Below are 20381 nucleotides of genomic sequence, written 5' to 3'. Positions count from 1 at the left end.
AGATGGCATCGAAGGGTAGATCTTCGGTTTGCACTTTGCGGCTCTTGTTTCTGCTGACGTATCAGGCTCCGCCTGGCTGGAGCTGGCGCCCGCTCCTTCCGGGGGAGCCGTCATTTTTACATCCGCATTCGGCAGAGTAACTTCCGGCTTAGGCTCTGCTGGCGCGGCTGAAGCGGCAGCGTGTTCCGCCGGCGCGGCCGGAACCGCGGAGTGCTCCGCCGGCGAGGCCGAAGCCGCATTGGCGCACCCCTGGGATTTTAAAAGTTCCGCCACGGTGCTACACTGTCTCCCGGTAAGCCCCTTTGCTGGCCGGACATGCCCCACCCCGAAAAATGCACTCAAACGATTCGCGGACTCGGCGGGGGGTGATTGCGGCACGTCTGTGTCGGGCTGCGCCATGGCATCTATTGCAGCTGCTGCTACTGATGACTCTGCTTTCATATCCCGTATGGCATTTAGCACAAGTTTCCAAACTGAACCGAGGGCTACTACCTCTTTACTCTTTCCCGTAATGGCCGTGTCCCACATCAAATTCCCGACATCCGTCCACTCTTCCACTGCGAAAAGCAGTGAGGGCACTGCAAAATGCCCACGATTTTTCGCCCATATAATGAGCTTATCCAGGTCTTTTTCCCTGGCTGCTTCACTTCGTTTGACGAGGATACCGAGAAGCAGTTTTTTAGCCGCCGCGAATTCTGTCTCCATGCCAACGGCTCCCCGCAAGGCGGAAGGTCGCAATCCCTCTCACACGCACTTGCCTCCTGGGCCCCCCCCAGCAGCCCTACTTCCACGTCTAACCGCTCCGCGTCTCACCGCGCTCAGGCTGCCTATCTGGTGCCGATCCGAGCCCGCGACGATTAATGCCCAGATCCACTCCGATGACTCCAAAGCCCCTCTGCCCACAGGGGTGTCTCTGGTCGGAGCGCCAAATGTTGGAGGACCCCCGAGCAATTCACCAGTCTTCACAGAAGTAATTGTGAATGCCAGTTTATTTCTATTTTCAGCACACTTTTATAGGGTTCTACAGGGTTTGCGGGCAGAGTGAGCTACTATTGGTTAACACACACAAGTTTACATTCTTGTCTTGTTACACAAGAACATTGTTTTACTTTCTGCAGGTAAGTTTCAAGGATTTTAGCCCTTAATATTGCGACTTATCCCAGAGGCTGGTTTGTGCAGACAGGCCTTTACTAATATATCATGTCCCCCATCTGCTAAAAAGCTCTCTATAATTCCCCCATTTCCTTTTTGCACAAGCCGTAGTGTGAGCGAGCTTGCGTGCTGTGTAGGGACTTCTGGCGCTTGCAGCATGGCCGAACTCAAGCGTGATACAAACGCTGCCGGTGCCAGCGGCTCTACGCATGGCATGGGCAGCACCGGAAGGGCTCCAGCAGTGGAACTGCCAGCTTTTTTTCCATTTTCTGGCATTGCTATGCTTCTGGGATCTGGTGGGCACACCAGATGGAATCCTGGGCGGCACAACGGGGGCGATTGCGGCCACTGACCCCACTTGGCTGGCACAGTATCTCTCCCCCCTGGGGGCTGTCTCTCACGTTCTGCCATCTTGGATGATTGACTCCAGTGCTATGTGCTCTCTGCCATCTTGAGTGACTCCGGCTCCATGTGGCATCCGCCATGTTGGGGTTTTTCGGCAGGCTGTTTCTGTGGCGCATTACGGGGTGTGGAGCCTAAAGATGATCCTTGTAGCTGGGGCATGGGTTCCCCGGGCATTCTGAGGATGCACCCGGTGGCAGCGGCTCGGGGGGTTACAGTGAAATAAATTGGTCTGGAGACGGACTTCTGTTTTATGCTTTTATTAGGACTCAGCCTTGGGGTGGGGGCCCGAGGGGTCGCTCGCACCGCCGCTGCTCCCGCACTGGCAGACTTCAAAGAGGAGGCACAATTCAGCTTTGCAGCACACACTACAGAGCTGGGGTTTCCATCCTCACGGGAGTAGCCAAGAGGCCTGTTGTTCTGGCTCATTGTCCGGGGGGGGGGGGTCACTCTTTTCCAGTCCTCTTTAGGCCATGGTGACCACTTTTAAGCAGGCTCAAGTGATGCAGGAAGACGGTCTTCCAGCATAGCTTGCTAGGATATGTCTCTTTGACCTTTTATTCCCTTGTTAGCTTGTTGTTTTGATGTCTGGTGTGCCTTAGTTTGCATATGACTTGGGGTGCACAGCCCCCTGGGAGCAGCAGCACTGATTCCCGGCGGGAGAAGGGAGGTAGGAATGTAGGGAGCAAGGTTGTTACATAGTAACAGGGAAGTAAGGGAAAGGGGGGTAGAGGTACATCTTATAAGAGAACTCTTAAAACACTTCAACAACCAGTAAGTAATTAACATTACTAACAATTATCAGGGTAAACAGGGGGTACAACAAACAAGGTTTACAAATGGGACAAGAACATTAACTATACACAACCAAACACTTACAGTATTTTAACCGGGATGGATTTCTTGAGAGATTTTATTTATGACAGCAGCACAGGCAAACTCGTGCACGATGCAGTCACCGCTGGCACCAGCACCACTTCGGCAAATAACAGCCGCTCCCCCCTCGTTTTTTCACCTGCCGCTCTGCCCTGCTCTGTGTCCTTGGCAGGCATTTCGGCAGGTGGTATCTGCCTCATCTCCACTGCTGTCCCCATGTCCTGCTCGGCTTCCAACCACCTCAGCAAGTCCAAAACAATTTTCCAGAGCTTTATGATGTTCAGTCTGTGGTTCCCAGACCACACCAGCAAGGCTAGCAATGCCTACTGTATATACTTTACTCCCCTTTTAGGTCAAAGGAAAATCCATACCTTGATGATGAGGTTTTCTTCTAGTGTAAACCATCCTCCCATTTCTTCAGTGCCGTTTTCTATTTACAAGGGGTATTTACAAAGGGAAATCTGGATTTTTGGTCAGCTCTACAGACCATTTTGGTTGGCTCTTGTCGCTCACCATATTTTTTACAGCCTAATGGGCTGTTCTGTCTGCCCCCGCTCTCCTCATGGGATGGCTGTATCCTCACACGGGGGCACCATGTGTTATGTGCGGTCATAGGTTGGAGAAAGAAATCATGACTCAAGTCCTCTTGATCATAAGACAAACAGCAATGGTTTATTATGGAAGCTTGCTTATATAGGGGGTTTAAAACTCCCGGGCTCAGACAACTGATTGGTCTGGGTCTTTACACCACCCCAGCTCCTTGACCAGTGATATGTCTGCTTTCTAGATTGAATGTGACTGGCTGAGGTCCCTGCTTGGGTTTGAATCTAACCCATCCCTGCCCTGCCCCATCTGGGGACTTGTTTTACTTCTAGGCAGGTTGAATTTGGGGGTCTGATATAGCCAAATTTATTTGGCAGCTATGAGCTAGCTGCAACTGTGACAATAAACCACTCCCTTTCCTCTGCCCCTTCTGGTAAGGGAGGAACAAAAGCAGAGACTATGGCTTGAAATAACAATTTACTGAAAGAACAAAGCAATGGACTAAGAAATGCACAATAGCAATTGCAATAATAATAGCAAAAGTATACAAAAAAAGATGGTGTTTTACCCACAAAATGGTGTTCAGCATTGGGAACAAAACCAAGATGGTGGACCATCCCCAGAGTTCACATCTATGTGGCTTCCCTAGACAAAGATAAGATGGCAACACTATGTGGCCATTGGGAACAAAGGCAAGATGGTGAGGGGCTCCTGTGGCTAGTGTTTCCTCCTGAAACCATGCCCTCCAGTGATGACACAATTGGTATAGAATAACATCCATGCCCACACAGCACTAAGCTCTGCCCCCTCTCTGCAACCAGGACAACTGATTTGATCTCTTCAGGGCTCTGTATCCCTCTTGTGCACTTTGTACTTGAAGATCTAGGTTTTTCTCTCCTGTCTATGAGGAAGGGTTTCAATCTCTTATGTGATACCATTGGTTAATAAGTTTTTCATGTTAAATGTAATGGAGAATAGTGGGAATACCACAATGTGAATTAGTCCCTGAAAAATAGAGATTTAATTGCAACTGCTACAACAGAGAGATTAAATCTACTTTGTTAAAAAATTACGGGATTTTTTTTTTGGAAGTTAAAACCTGAAGTTAAAATAACTACTATTTGCCCACCTGAAACATTTTCCTCTATAATTAGCTTTATGTATTTCCACATGCTAGAATGTTTCCTTTGAATGTGAAATGAAGGAGGCACAAAAATTTTATGTAGCAGCTTAAGGATTATATTCATATATCTCCAACCATTCTGTTTGTACCCGCTTCCTGAGCAATAAGTGACCACAGTGAATTTTAAGTAAGCAGTGTTCTTCGTTTAATTCATACATTTCCCATAGGATTGAGCAATATCTATTTCTGGCAAAGACAAATATCCACGTGGGTTTTTTTTTTTTGGTTTTTTTTGGGTGTGTTTTTGTTTCTTTTTCTTTGCTTGTGTCATAGACTTGCCCTCAGCAAACTTAAGCAATTACAACATCACCGTGGTGGAAGGAAAGAGCATCACATTGTACTGTGATACTACTGGAGGGCCGCCCCCTAATGTATCCTGGGTGCTCACTAATCTTGTTTCAAACCATGAGGTAAGTTTCATATTAAAATACGTGGCAATTCAGAGACAAGAAATCTACCAAAGAATGAAATAAAGCCTTTTCTCTAACTTTAACTTTTAATAAAAAATATGAAATAGTAAATTAATGTTATGGATTACATTTATTTCTAATTACCTTCAATACATGGTGACTGCTGCGGTGCTTTTGGAAAATGGTAAACATTTATTCCTTGAGAAACTGATTTGCACCTAAGTTTTTTGGATGTTCTTTTGTAAATGAGAGTGCTGTAATTTCATGCAAGTAATGTAGTGAATCAGGATACTGAAGCTTAAGTACTTTCTTATCACAAATACCTGCATAGAGAGAGCAAGTTCAATCTACTCTAATTGTGAGAAAAACCTTGTCTTTAATTTTATTATAGTTTTAGGCCAAAAGCTTGGTGTGCTGAAATGTTAGTTGTAAATATTAATTACTTTGTGATTTGTTTCATTTTCCTTTAGGAAAACAAAATTATACGAGTCATGAAAGTCAAAGTCAAGGTTTTACTATTGCAAAATTTTCTTATGAATTATGAAAATGTTTTCTCAATAAACCCATATAGAGGGGGAATTTTGTTTCCTGAGATCCTGGTATTCTGTGCACCTGCCTTAGGCTGTGTATGCATTGGAGATATACTGATTCTTTCTGCTAAAGATGTTGATAAGGAGAAGCATTTAAGCAGGTCTTCAACATGGAGCTGTTGACTTCTGTTATTTACAATGTGCAAGACCCTTCATTTTTTTACAATTTTATGGTACTGGCTCCCCTGCATTCATGAGAGTGCAGACTACCTAAAAGCTTTTGGGTCTGTACAAAGCATTTGATGTGTACTTCCAAATATGTTGCTGCAGTATGGAAGAGACAAGGCCTCTTAAATTCTGCATTTTCTTCACTGAGGTCATTACATTAGGCTTATGTAGAATTTGACTAGCATGTCTTTCAACTTTCTTAAGAGCTTTGCAGAGCACTAGTGTTATTTTTAAACTTTTCTCTAATGTGTAAAAATGCATCAGTTATCAGCAAAAACTTAAAACAGTTTGAGGAATTTATGCAGTTGTGGTGTGGGGGGGGGTTTGAGTCAAGCAACATGACAAATTTGGGATACTGTTCAAAAGGTAAGATCACTTCAATTTTTAGCCTTCCCATCTCTCAAATGCCATGCTCAGTTTTCTTTGAGCTTTCCTGAAAAGTTTTTTTATCCAGACATAATTTTGTGAGAGGGGGTTACAGTATAGCTCTGGAGCACAGTAGTCTTTTCAGTAGCAGAAGAATGAGTGCCTTTAAAACCTCATTTACCATTTAAAATTTTCTTTTTCTGTGAGTGTTGGTTTTGGTTTCCTTTTTCTCACTTTCAAATTTTTGTTTCTGCCTCCCTTGTCTTAACTTCCTATGCTGCTTCTGCCTGTTTTGCTTGCCTGTTTTGCAAAGAGAAATGTTAGAAAAGTGAAAACCAACCCTCAGTCCTTCAACATTAACCACATGCTCAGCTTTCATGCTGCTGTATAAGCTGGTTAATGTCAGTTAGACTTCCTGCAGCCTGAGCCTCCAATTTGAAGCGCTGTGATTTAATTCCTGCTTTGAGGACTGTTCACCTCTGAAAGTTGAATATGTAGAGACATGCATCGAAGTGTTGGCTTTTCCCCTCCTCCTGCCCCAATGGGACATTTAAGTGGATTTAAGGTGTCATCTCAATGTTTAGAATTCTGGTCCTGCAATCCTGTATGCAATAGTGTTCTCACATGTCCCCATTGTCTACCACTGGAAGTCTGTAATTTTACAGGTGTAGCATATCATTTCACAGAATCACAGAATATTCTGAGTTGGAAGGAACTCACAAGGATCATCAGGTCCAACTCTTAAGTGAATGGCCCATATGGAGATCAAACCTGCAACCTTGGCAATATTAGCACCATGCTCCAACCAACTGAGCTAATCTCAGTGTTGGTATTTGCTTGTGTTCTGTGTAGCATCAAAACATGTGTACAATAAGTACCCCAAAAGGCTTTTTTAAAAAAAGTCATCTTAATTCTTCCTTACTTTCTAAATGTTTGGTTCCTTTCCTTTTTAACAATCCTGCATTTTATGAGAAAAATTGAAGTATGAAAATAGTAATTATTTGGCTGTCATTTTAAGGACTTCATTTGAGATAAAGAGGCTTTAATATCTAGCTTTGCTAGCTGGTATAATTTAAAAAAAAAAATCTTTGTAATTGCTTTTTGCTTTGATTTTGTAATTTTTTTTTTTATTTTTTTATTTTTTTGCAAATTGCTTTATGCAGTGTAGCATTGCTGTGTATTTAATACAGCATTTAATGCATGGAACTTTCTGTAAATCATAATTCTTACCTCAATTAGCCTGTGTTCGAGCACAGTAAAACAGCACTTGGGCAGTAGTTCAGTTAGTAGAAGGGACATATTTTCTTGTGGAAGGTTCCATGATAGCAAGAAGCTTTCAAGAGACGTTTGGCTAAGGAGGAGAGGCAAGATATTATCAAGGTGCAGTAGAGCTCAAAAGGCAGTAGTAGAAGAGACGTCAAGCTAAGTGTAAATGAAAGAGATAAAAAGAAAAGTGAGGACTGAACAGAATAGAGGAGGGACTAAAAAGATTAAAGACATTAACAATGGACCATAGAAATTGATAATGAAACTGAAGAGAGGGATAAGCAAGGGAATGGATGCAGAATAACAACATTTATGTAGAGGGAAAGAGATGTCAAAAGAAGGGAGAAACAGAAAATGGCATGGTAGAAGCTTTGGAGCTTTGAATCCATCCCTACCAATGATTACAATTTGTTCTGTAGGTGTTTTGTATCTGTTTGGATAAAATACCAAAGTAATGTTTTGATTATTTACAATCTGATACAGCTAAAAGGAAGAAAAAATGGAAAATTCTGGGTAACTGTGGCCAAGGGTTCCCCCTCTCTTCATAGTTTCTTTATACCATATTTAGCACATCCATATTTTTTGATCATTTGTAGAGTGACACAAGTAAGAATCCTGCCTCACTAACCATAAAGAACGTTTCATCTGTGGACAACGGACTGTGGATTTCTTGCATAGCAGAGAATATTGTGGGAGAGGACCAAGCCTCTGCTGAGCTCACAGTATTCTGTACGTAAGCAGACTAAACCACATTTGAGATAGCTATTTTGGGTTGGACACACAGGTTGTTGAAGTAGAAACACACTTTAGGCATGTGAACTATCTATTGCAGTTCATTATGGGAATAGCCCAATAACCAGTTGTTATTTTTACCTGTTTTTGCTCTGACTTCTTCAGCAAAAATTGTTTCTAAATGCTATGTTCCTTCCAGTCTGAGCAATCTGTAAGTAAATGTCTGAAACCCCAAGTACTCAGTGGTACTGTTGGTGTAAACAGGTTTGTAATGGTGTGCATATACATACATACTATCTTAGGAATTAAGAAACATGTATGTATCAAGTCATAGAAATTATTTATAATAAACTACAAATTTTATTTTTTAAAACAACTAAACCGGCAATTGCTTTGTTCAAAAATTGGCGCACTTCCTTCATTTGTTCTGTCAGATGTAAATTTATTTGTCATAGCTTTGAATAATTATTTGTCAGGGCCAAGGAAGGGGGAAAGGACATGTAGTATACAAGCATTAGCTTCTTAGACCTGAGATTCCAACTTGAATTCATTTTCTATGAAATATGTTGCTTAATTGAAGATGGGAATGGAACACTTTGTAGGTGGACATTTTTTTCAGCATGTGCTCATGACAGCAAACTTGAGAAATCACTCTAGAAGCACTTAAAATGTTTTGTAGCTGGGAATTAGATATGTAATAGCCATAAAAAAGGACATAAACTAGAAATGTTTGAACAGTGTAAAGGAGATTTTGAGATTGGGACTGTTGAGTGATAAAAGGGAGCATAATTAGATGAAATTGGATACAGTTAAGAATAAATATCAAGGAAAATTTCCTAACAGCAAAATAACATGCAAGGTGTTGGAATAGTCTACTGAGGGAAACAGAAGTCTGTCAACTTGAGGCATTTAGCACATTTGAACAAAGAATGAAAATGTATAGCAGAAAATGGTCCATCCGTGACAGAAAAATCCAGGGAATGAAATGAGCTGTTCTTGCTTTGTTTTAAAGAAGTCACCTGAAAGTTTAGATTCCTAGCTGAATATATTTCCAGTGTACTTACTTTTTGCTGAATCTTAAATATTTTTAATACTGCTTTGTTCCTTCAACGCTCCTCTGTGTGATTTTTTTCAACACGCTAAAGCTAAAATTTCCCTATCTTCCTTCTCAGTGATCTGGTAACTGAACTTTCCACACCTTGCAAAGTAAGTGATTTAATGGGGGTTCACACTTTGTCTGAAACTAGTTTGTTTTGTTTCTTTCTAAAGAATGGCTTAATTTCAGTTGTGAGCACAGTACCCAAGGCAGAACAGGTAGGCTTTCTGTGTATCTTCCAAATAGATATAATTCCTTCAAGTAGTATTTTTTAGCACTGATAACCAGAGGAAAAAAAAATACTTTGGGGATATTCTGATGTTCTTCACTCTTTTTTCCCCAATACAGTTGCACCAAATATCACATTTATTGAATCTCCAACTCCAGACCACCACTGGTGTATTCCATTCACTGTGAAAGGGAAGCCTAAGCCCACATTGCAGTGGTTCTATGAAGGAGCTATACTGAATGAGTCTGAATACATCTGCACTAAAATACATGTTATCAATCAAAGTGAATACCATGGCTGCCTTCAGCTGGACAACCCTACCCATCTGAACAACGGTGCTTATACCTTACTAGCAAAGAATGAGTATGGAGAGGATGAAAAACAGGTTAATGCTCATTTCATGTCAGTGCCTGGAGACGGTGAGTAAAACTTTTTTTATGCTAGTAATTGCAAACTGGCAAAAATGTGGAGACAGTGCTCCTGGCCTGATTAGTTATTTTGGAGGAAGCGTCTTATACATGTCTTTTCTCTGAATGAATGTCTTCAAGATTAGTTGCAAAACAATAATTTTTTTAAAAAAAATTCTTCTTTTTTATTGCTTTTTATGGGATGCCAAGCTAGTGCTCTTTAAATCCTCCCTTTGAGTGACCATGCTCGATGCCAGTTAAGGCTAGTAAAATATTGCTGTTTCTGAAGTGTTTTCTTTAGCTTCAGTTCTGATCCTGGAAAGCACTGAGTACCAATTCAGTCACTGCAAGTTTTCTACACTGTGTACAAGTACGGAGTGTATCCAAACACACAGCAAATATGCCTATGTAGCATCTAGTGCATTGATGTGAAATCACTAATGAAGTCCAGTGAGATGATGATAATATATTGTGTAGGACACTAGAGGGAGCTGGACAGAAAACAAGTAATGCCAAGGCAGGATGGACCAGCTCTCAGGTCCTCACATGCATTTAGACATCCAATTCCCATTCATTTTGGTGGAGGTTGGGAATCTGCATGCCTAGGAATACCTGTGCTCAGGATGGTTATCTTCAAATGTATGCATTTTATGCTGCTCTAAAGACTCCAGGTCAGACCTCCTAAATGCTTATGTGAGCAGTCTCAAAGGTGAATTAATTCACTGAACTGAAGTGACTACTGTAAGTAGTTAATTTACATTGTGGTTTGATCTTTTCCCACATCTTCAAAACCATATTTGAAGTGATTGTAAGAATATGAAGGCATCGTTGTATGCGAAAAAACTGAGTGGACCATGAGTGGAAATACAGATGTAGTTTTGTGCAAATAATTTTGAAATCATATCTGAAAATACGAGCATGTGTATATCTTTGGCTTTTTAACCATTGGATAGAAATAGCCTCCCTCTTTTTTGAAAGAGCAATATGCAGTGCCAGTGTTATGTGATAGAGAAAATCTGAATATTTAAATTCCTTCTCCTACATTGTAGGCTACAGACAGTAAAAATATGGTTAAAAATATGGTTTGTATTTAACATTTGTTCCTATCAACTCAGCCTGCTACAGGGAGAGAGATGGTAAGTCTTTCTCTTTCCCACCCTTAGAAAGACAAGGTGAAGAGCTGATATAATCAGGCTCTATTTTCTCCTCCTGTTCTTAGTAGCTTCTCTCTTCTTTTTTCTCTACAGTCCTTCCTTAAATAGACCAATTACAGAAACAGGTCATGGTTTCAGCTACTGGCATCCTTTAATGCTACAATCAAACAGTTAACCATGTAGATAATCTGCATACAATGGAAGTTTTCTTGCACTCTGATGATTGAATATGAATCTGGCTTAATTTTCTTAAGAGAATAGCAGTTCCTCTAATACATTTATATTAATTTATTGTTTTTCTCCTTTAATGTTCCTTTTTTTAATGCTTGTCCCCTGTAAGCTGAAAAATTTTTCCAGTTCTGGCCTTTTAAATTAAAGATATCCTCCCAATTATAAAGACACCATTATTTATTTGTTCCTTCCTTTTTATAAGCATGTGCATTATGAGTCTCCAAAATAATCTATGTTGTTTTCAAACTGGACTACATATATCCTGGAAGTAACTGCATTAAAAATCAGTTCATATGTGGGAATGGCACCAAACCAGTCTTAGAAATTAAGAGCAGGAGAAATTACTTAACTAGTTAGCTTCCTCAGCCTTGGTTTTACTAACATGTGACTGTGTTGCACAAGTATTTTTGGGACTTGAGTATTTTGCTGCTGCTTTTTTTTTTTAAATGTCAACTTTATAAAGAGAGAAGCAAGCAAACCAAATGTAGTTGAAGCAGTTTATAAAGATGAGTAAATAGGATATGTCTGTAATATTCTATTTGCACAACACCCTGTTCTAACAGGGACCAAACAACAATGCTGTTCTTTGCATTAAAATAATTGCATGTAAACACACAAAATTACTGTGGTAAACTTTAACACTGAAATAGATTCAACCAACATTTTGATGATGTTTTTATGTATGAAATACTACACAGAAATTTGGGGTTGGTCCAACTTCTTGATTTTTTCAACTTTATTTCAAGTGAAGTATTTAGTTTTATAAAAGATATTTGAATGGAATAGATGGCTTCCTGTTTTATATACCCCTGGCAGGAATTACAGGTTAAATCAGTCTGATTCTGTGATCCCATTTCCAGTAGAGAGTAATAAAAATGTTGTCATTTAACTCCAGGGTAAAGGCCTAGGAATTTTGTTTGGGTATTTTTTTCTTCAGATTAAGAGAAGTAGGACTCATACAGAAGGTAAACTGTTTTTTTCATTAGATGAATGTTTTATACTGGAAAAACTGAATCTCCACAAGGTTTATGGACAAAAAACCCTGCTCAGAACTTGCTTGAGGACAGATAGTAGCACACATTTACTTAACTTGTTATAAATTTCTGCAGATTGATATGACCATTCTCATGGGGCCTCTTTATATCTCTGGGTACTAGAATATCATCAAATGTATTTAAAAATTAACCTTATTGTCTGCTGCCATTTTGCAAATAGGTTGCAACTCATATTCAGCACAGATTCTCATGCTGTTGAATAAGCAGAAACAACTATGTTCTGGTCATGCTCCACTGTTACTTCTCTCTCTCTTTTCTTTGCCTCCTTTGGGCTCAATTCTCTGTGGATACAGCTTTTCTCTAGTCTCCCAGCCTTCTTTGGGCTGAATTCTCTGTAGATACAGCTTTTCTCTAGTTTCCCAGCCTTCTCTGGGCTGAATTCTTCTGGGATCCTCCCTCGTGGGGAGTTCCGCTTATCTCAGTCCTCATTATTTGAAGTAAACTCTCGAGCTCGTTAGAATCTTGTTTCTCGTGTTTATTGAAGGATCCTTACAAAACTTAACAGGTCTCTCTAGGCTGGTTACAAGGTTAATCTTTGCAATTTGGTACATTTCTTTCTTCTGATGGTACAAACAAGGCCTTGTGGCACACTTCGTGTCTGATACACAAAATGGCCCCGAACTATGCAGTTCTTTTATCTTTATACTTATTTTTATCCAATTAACAATAGACACGTATATTATTTTTCTTAATGACCCAATGACCCATCACCTCTGTGATGCACTGCGGCATTTTCTATCCAATCACTCACTATTACCCAAAAACCTCTAGGAGAAGAACATGAAGAAGAAAGAAGAAAGGACAAGGGACAACACCCTAAATCCTCCATATTGTCTCCTGTTCTCTAAACTACTTTTTTCACCCTGTGATTTAAGAAACTTTCTAATCTACACACCTACCTTTCTTATCTAACTTTAGCATTTGTTTTCATGTATCACTATGAAAACATGCTCATGAATTTCATATAATATGAAATTCAATGTTTTCTTGAATTTTAGAACTAAAAATTAAAAACAAGGGCACACAGTTTGTATTTCAGACTCCAACACTTCACAGTGACTTTATTCCAGTGTAATGTCAGTGCTATGGAATTACTGCAAGGTACTATAAACGGAATTATGTTTTTTAAAGTTTGAGTCACCTTTAAAGGTTCTAACTATTAATTTTATTAATAAACCAACAACAACAACAAAACCATATATAAGGCATGTTATAAATACATTATAGACTAGGATGAATGGGAATATTGAAATATGTTGGACTTTGATGATCCTTGTGGATCTTCGACAACTCAGGATATTCTATGATTCTATAATAACACAAGTATCTTTCAAAGCATGAGTAGACTAATAGTATACTAACTTCAGTGTGTGTTATACTCACACATGTACTTAGCCTTACATATGTGCAGTAATTGGAAAAAACTGCAAACTGGAACTAGTAAAATGTAGAAAAATATGTACTAGACAGGTATCCACTTTGCTTGTGCAAAGTCTGGCATCTCTGGTTTCTTTGCATATAGGAAATCTTATTATTTTCAGTAAGAGTTCTGTCTGTGGATCAGGTGTGCAGCTAGCTTCTTGGGAGCATCCTCTTAACAGCATCCTCTATAATTTAATTTGCCACAGTGCTGCAGCTCTAAACCAGATTTCTGTCTCAGTGATTTAACTGCAAATTTTCTAACCAGGTAAAAGTCGGTTGTTGTAACTCCCACTGAAGTCTGATTCTGCATAATGTCAGGGAGAATTTTACCATTGATTTTCAATGAGAACAATTACTGTTGCACTTATTCCAGATATACATTAGCAGCAGAGAGCAGAATTTTACCCATTTGGTAAATCTGCCTGCTTTTACTACAACAAATGCCTTGCACATTATCTGTTTCACACAAAGCAAAGTGTTAATATTTGGGATAATTCTAAAATAATTGTAAATTACAATGCAATATATTGATGCTGCTTTGAAATTGTGTAGGTATTGACCAATGTTTTTGCAAATAACATGTAAGCTCTTAAAAATATCTTAAAGAAGTTCTTATTCTTCTTGCATTTGAAATGTATTTACAAAGGCTTTTTTTTTCTGTTTTTTCTTTTTCCCTCCTTTTGTCTTTCCATGCACAGGTAGTGGCCTAATTGTGGATCCGGATGTTTATGGTATATATCTACTTTTTTATTTCTTTTAATGATAGAAATAAAGAAACTCAAACCACTAAAAGACTGAATGTCAGTCCCAGTTAAAGTGAAATGGCGTATAACGTAATTCTAAAAGGCCCCGTGTATTGTTGGTTCTTTTCCTGACATTATTTAAGATAAATGAGGGCAATTTTTATTTATGCTGCTTCTTTTGATTCAGATTAGCATAAATCCACTCCTACTTATTCTTACAATTGGTACTGTAGGGTGAAAATTGTTGGATGTAGCAGACAGGCATGAGATTTTGCGAACCTTCCAGAAGCATTTAGCATTTCCCAGAGAAAAGCGAGTTCATTATTTCCCTTATATAACTTTTTTTTTTCCAAGAATGATTCCATATTTGTTTTGCCTCCAAAAATGTACCCTTAAATTCCCTTTAAAAATGAATTTGGCAGACATGAGATTTCCTGTTCTGGTGGTTTGACCTTGGCTGGATGACAAGCACTCACCAAAGCTGCCGTATCACTCCCCTCCACAAATGAACAGGGCAAGAGAGAAATAAAAAAGGGTTAATGGGTAGAGATAAGGAGAGGGAGAGATCATTAAGTAATTAGTGTCATGGCCAAAACAGACTCAACCTGGAAAAATTAGTTTAATTTATTACCAATGAAATCAGAGTAGGATGATAAGAAATAAAGCCAAATGTTAAAAATACCTTCCCCCACCGTGTGTTGCGGAATAAGGACTTACAATTAAAATTGTAAAGCAGGTATGTTTTATTTCCAGCTGGGATGCATGGGGGATTTTCCACCATACATGCGTGCCTGGTCAAGACAGGTTTCAGGTTTAAATAGACATAGATCCCAAAAATCCACACCTCCATGCCCATCCATTCCCCACCCACTCTCCGCCTCCTTGTGCTTCATATTATAATTAGTCTTCTGTGGTGCCATGCCTCCTGGTGGTTGCAGGCAGAGTCTTCTGATGAAGAGATCTTCCTCAGATGTTCACCTTTTGACCTCTGTCTCTGGGCAGGCACACCCGAGGTTTGGCTAACTCCCAGGTCAGTTTCTCCTGGCCAAAACCAGGAGCCTGGTTCCTGCTGGTTTCTTAAGCCACAAGTTCTGCTTTATCGGGTTTTCAAAATATCTAAGTCCCGCTTTACTGAGTTTTCACAATATCCATCTTATCTTTATGGCCTTTACCTATCAACTAAATTCCAGTGTGTTCTGTTACAAATTGTTTCTCCCTAACACGTTACATTCTTATGTGCTCTGTTACAAGTTGTTTTTCTACTTTTACAAAATTGTTAAATAAGCTATATATTTCTGTTTCCCCTCCACCTGCTTAAGCACATTATATGCTTCTAAAATTCAGAATTTTCATATATATATGTGTCGTGGTTCTAAACCAGTAACTAACAAAAAAATTGCTTATTTCTTGCCATGAGATATGGATTAGAACAAGAGCAAAACAAGCACAAAACTTAAAAGGAATAAAGAAAGTTTATTAGCAAACTACAATAAGAACACCAGAATAAACTTCCAGAAAAATCTTTTCATCTCTTACTACCCACCATTCTTTTGTTCACATGACAACAGAGACAAAAAAAGTTACAACTTTGATGTTTTAAACAGTCCCAATTCTTTCTACAGTCTTTTCACCAGTCTTTGTAGAGAAACAGAAGTTTCTTTCTGTTAATTTATGGAGTTTCTCACAAGAAAACTATTTTTGTTATAGTTTTCCTTTTCCCTGATATTAGCTGCACAGAGCTGCTGTTATCAGAGCCCACTCCTCCCATCTCACATCACTCTGAGGTGTGTATGGGTCATGAGTTTAGGGATGGCATTTTTAAGGATGAGTTATTCAAAAGCAAAAGTCCTCTTCATTTGTTTCTGTGAGCTTCACTAGAAAACAGTTTTCTCATTGCCTCTCAAGGCTTTAAATTTTCCAGCACTTCACTAAATCACAATTGTTCTATTTTTTACTCAAATTTTACACCTTGAACACTCTATTCCTCCCCATACTGTCATGAATTAAAGGAGTTCTTTTCAGGACTTCATTGTCCATCCCCATAGTTTTAACAGAAAGATATTTCAGCTTAATTAAAGCATCTCCTTTTTCTGTACCTTTTCTGAAGCTTCTTTTCTTTCCTGTCATTGGTAGTTTCTAAAGTCTCTTTTCATGTTGATCACTCTCCTTTTCTCTCTCTGAATAAAAAGATTAATCCGCAAGTCTCATCTGGGTAATGAAAGAGTTAAAATCCTGCCCAAGCTTTTGTAGATGGTTCAGTGATCTCTGCTGAACAAGAGCTGGAGCCGTCTGCGATGGAAGGTTCTTCATAGCTGCTCTGGAGAGCGTGGTCGGTGTCTCTGCTTGCTGCAGGCCCAGAGCCTCTCTCCTTCATCACTTGGCAGTTTCTAGTGAATTCCATCACGGCAAAAACTGCAGCGGAGCCAGGGACCGGCCTGGCCCGGCCAGGGCCCGGGACAAGCCCCCCGCAGGCCCCATCTCCCAGCCGGGAGACATGGCAGGCCCAGCCCAGCCCCTGCCCGGCCGCATGGCCGGGCAGAGAGCGAGAGGCCGGAGCTCTGCTACCTTTCACAGCCAGGAAACAAAGAGAACCTAAGTGCCCTGACTTTACATCTTAAAGTAGGGTTCACAAGTTGATCTCCCTTTTCAATGGTTAAAATTGCTGTCAATCCCCAGTAATGACCAATAATTGGTCAGGAGAAAAGACTCCTTTCAGTCCCCAGCAACTTTAACTTTCTTAAAGGTAAAGTAACCCCATGACAATATGTTTCTCATATCAACCCCCCCTTTCATTCCAGGGCTTAACTTTACTCACAAGTTCTCTACCTCCTCCCCCCTGAATGGAACAGGGGTTGCAGTCAGTTCATCCCATATGGTTTCTGCCAGTCCTTCCTCCTTAGGGTGAGGACTCCACATTCTCTCCCTACTCCAGCATGGGTCCTTTCCATGGGGTGCAGTCCTTCAGGAACAGGCTGCTCCAGCCTGGGTCCCCCACAGGGTCACAAGTCCTACCAGCAAACCTGCTCCAGTGTGAGTTCCTCTCTTCATGGGTACACAGGTCCTTTCAGGATCCTGCTCCAGTGCCAGCTTCCCACAGGGTCACAGCCTCATTTGGGCATTTACCTATTCTGGCATGGCATCCTTCACAGGCTGCAGGTGGATCTGTGCTCCACTGTGGACCTCCATGGGCTGCAGGGGCACAGCTGCCTCACCATGGTCTTCACCACAGGTTGCAGGGGAAACTCAGCTCCAGCACCTAGAGCACCTCCTGCCCCTCCTTCTGCACTGATGTATTGGTCTTCACAGGTGTTTCTTTCTGTCGTGGTTTTAAAGCAGTAACTAAAAAATTACTTATTTCTTGCTGTGAGATATGGATTAGAACAAGAGCAAAACAGGCTTAAAACTTAAAAGGAATAAAGTAAGTTTATTAACAAAACTACAAGAATAAAAACACCAGAATAAACTTCCAGAAAACTCTTTTATCCCTCACTACCTAACCATTCTTTTGTACACGTGACAACATAGAGACAAAAAAAAACTTTGGAACTTTGGTGGTTAAAACAGTCTCAATTCCTGCTAGAGTCTTTTCATCAGCCTTTGTAGAGAAACAGAAGTCTTCTTCTGCTAATCTATGGAGTTTCTCACGAGAAAACTATTTTTGTTTTTGTTTTCTATTTCCCCGATGCCAGCTGCCCGGAAATCTGTCATCAGAGTTCACTCCTCCCATTTCACATCACTCTGAGGTGTGTATGGGCCATGAGTCTAGGGATGTCATTTTAAGGACGAGTTATTCAAAGGCAAAAGTCTTCTTCATCTGTCTCTGTGAGCTTCCCTGGAAACAGTTTTCTCATTGTCTCAAACGGCTTCAAATCTTTGCCTCACTCTGTTCCAGCACCTCACTGTATCACAATTACTCTCTCTCTTTTACTCAAAATCCACACTTTGAACACTCTATTCCTCCCAATATACTCTGTCATGAATTAAAGGAGTCTTTTCAAAACACTATTGTCCATCTCCATAGCTTTAACAGAAAGATATTTCAGCTTATAAAGCATCTCCTTATTCTCTCTTCCCCATCTAAAACTTAACTCTTTTCCTCACTGTTTTTGGTGGTTTTATGATGTCTTCTTCATGTTGATTGTCTCTCTCTCTGCCTCTCTGGGAAAAAGGAGTAATCTGTACGTTTTATCCAGGTAGTAAAAGAATTAAAGTCTTAGAAAAGCTGCAAGAGTTCATAGTGTCAAGTTTCAGTCCAGCAGCAGAAACTGAAAACTAAGCCAGGCTGGCCGGCTCTGCTTCTCCCCCCCCCCCCCCTCCCCCACCCTCTGTGGCCTTGTCCGGCCTGGAGGGGGGGGAGGAGGCCAAGACAGAGCCTGTTACCTTGTCAGAAGCTGGAAACCAAAGAGAACAAGAGAGCTCTGACTTTAGATCTTAAGGGTGTGTTCACAAGTTGATTTCACTTTTCAATGGTCAAAACTGCTGTCAATTCTTAGAAATGACTGATAATTGGTCAGGAGGAAAGACTCCCATCAGCCACCAGCAGCTTCAACTTCCTTAGCTCCCAAAACCACCTTAAAGGTAAAGTCACCCCATGACACTTTCACATATTCTCACTCTGGCTGAAGTTGCTGTTGTTTTTTTTCCCCTTCTTAAATATGCTATCACAGAGGTGCTACCACCATCTCTGACTGCCTCAGCCTTGGCCAGTGGTGGGTCTTTCTTGGAGCCAGCTGGCATTGGCTCTGTTGGACATAGGGGAAACTTCCAGCAGTTTCTTACAGAAGAAGCCCCCTCCCACTACCAAAATCTGGCCATGCGAACTGAATACACCTGTAGGTATTGTTTCTCTGTCCTTTCATTTGTACCTTCCTTTATTCTTGCATAAGCAGAACATCAACTTAGTGATATCTGAGAGAAGATTTGATGACACAGTGTTCAAGTTATTTCTTTAGTTAGGTAAAATATTTTAGGCTGTGCCTATTGAAAGCCAGTGTGCATTATAATAGAAGCTGCAAACTGAATAACAACTGGCTAGTTTTACATAGTAGTTCTGCTATACTTCTGCTGAGTATGAAAGTACATCTCAATCAACACAGCCAAAACACCCTTTAGCTTCCAGCAGAAGCTGTGTCCTGTTTGGAGTACTTTTATTTGGACAAAATGGCCAATTTAAATGGTAATACTCTGATTCCATGTCATTAAACCTAAGCAAATGTGCATTTCAAGCATCAGTTTGGCTTTAAGTGCTTAGAAATATTAATTCATAGTTTCTCCTCTATGGATGCTAAATGCAAGAAAGCAGGCAGGGAGCACAGAGCCTGTGTGAAACTAAGTCACACGAGGTTCTCACTCTGGCCTGAGAAAGCATAAGGAAGAATCCAAACAGTCCTTGGAGAAGGACAACAACCTTTGCAGGCGTTGTTTAGGATCCTTGTTGTTTACTTGCAAGAAACAGTCAAGGGGTGTACTACCCAATTGACCAATGATGGTGATGTGTTGCTTTAATGACCAATGAGTTTTACCTCTCAGACCTGTCTATAAAAGATGATCTGGAATAGTAAAACTTGCTCTCTTGGGCAACCCAGCTAAGAGTCTGTGTCGTACTTTGCCGTTCCTAATATAGTGTGACACCGCAGGATTAAAGATGGCAAATCAGATATATTTATATTAAATGAATTATGTATTATGACTAATGATTAGAGAAAAGATCTTCAGAATTATTTACAACACAGTATAAAAGCTAAAACTACTAGTATAGTATAGTATAGTATAGTATAGTATAGTATAATATAGTATAGTATAGTATAGTATAGTGCCTTATATCAAAGCAATTATATTGAAGCAATTCTATTAAAGCTAGCAAAAAGAAACAATTATTAAGTAGAGATTGATGTAACTCACCATACCAACAACACTCATGGGTAGATCTCTTTCACTCAACCTTGAAGAGTATCCTTGAAGGGGCATCCCTCCTTCAAGGGAAGAAACTTCGTACACACACTCCAAGAATGAATATGTTAGAAGAACCTACCATATGAAAGTGGACTGAACTTTTATAGTGTAATGTGATATGGCTGCCAGTCATATGTCTCCAGGTCAGCTTGGCAGCTTATCTGCCAAATCTTTGCCTCATTATCAGGATGTTAATTCGGGGATGATGAGCCAGACTGCTTTTAGAATAATTCAACACCAAAAGCAGCACATTACATCCCCACTCAGCCCACCACTGATAGCTTGCAAACTAGGGCATTGTTTGTGTTGTTTGACCACATTCCAAGGGCAAAGAGTCCTGCTACAAAAAACATCTTAAGTCATTGCCACCAGTGGAAGAAAGGGACTCTCTCAGGCATTTCTTT

General features: G+C 40.3%; 1 protein-coding gene across 1 annotated transcript in view; it reads left to right on the top strand.

Annotated features, from left to right (window-relative positions):
• LOC131591640 (BDNF/NT-3 growth factors receptor-like) overlaps positions 1-20381 on the top strand; it is a 660084-nt gene that overhangs the window by 118638 nt on the left and 521065 nt on the right. Inside the window, exons 7-10 of the mRNA XM_058862552.1 lie at positions 4430-4566; positions 7553-7685; positions 9133-9432; positions 13981-14013. Of these exons, the coding sequence (XP_058718535.1) occupies positions 4430-4566; positions 7553-7685; positions 9133-9432; positions 13981-14013 (603 nt within the window). The remainder of the gene's footprint in view (positions 1-4429; positions 4567-7552; positions 7686-9132; positions 9433-13980; positions 14014-20381) is intronic.

The sequence above is a fragment of the Poecile atricapillus genome, chromosome W (assembly GCF_030490865.1).
Source record: "Poecile atricapillus isolate bPoeAtr1 chromosome W, bPoeAtr1.hap1, whole genome shotgun sequence".
Taxonomy (NCBI): domain Eukaryota; kingdom Metazoa; phylum Chordata; class Aves; order Passeriformes; family Paridae; genus Poecile; species Poecile atricapillus.
Note: the sequence above shows the minus strand (reverse complement) of the source record. Positions and strands in the feature narration are given on the sequence as shown.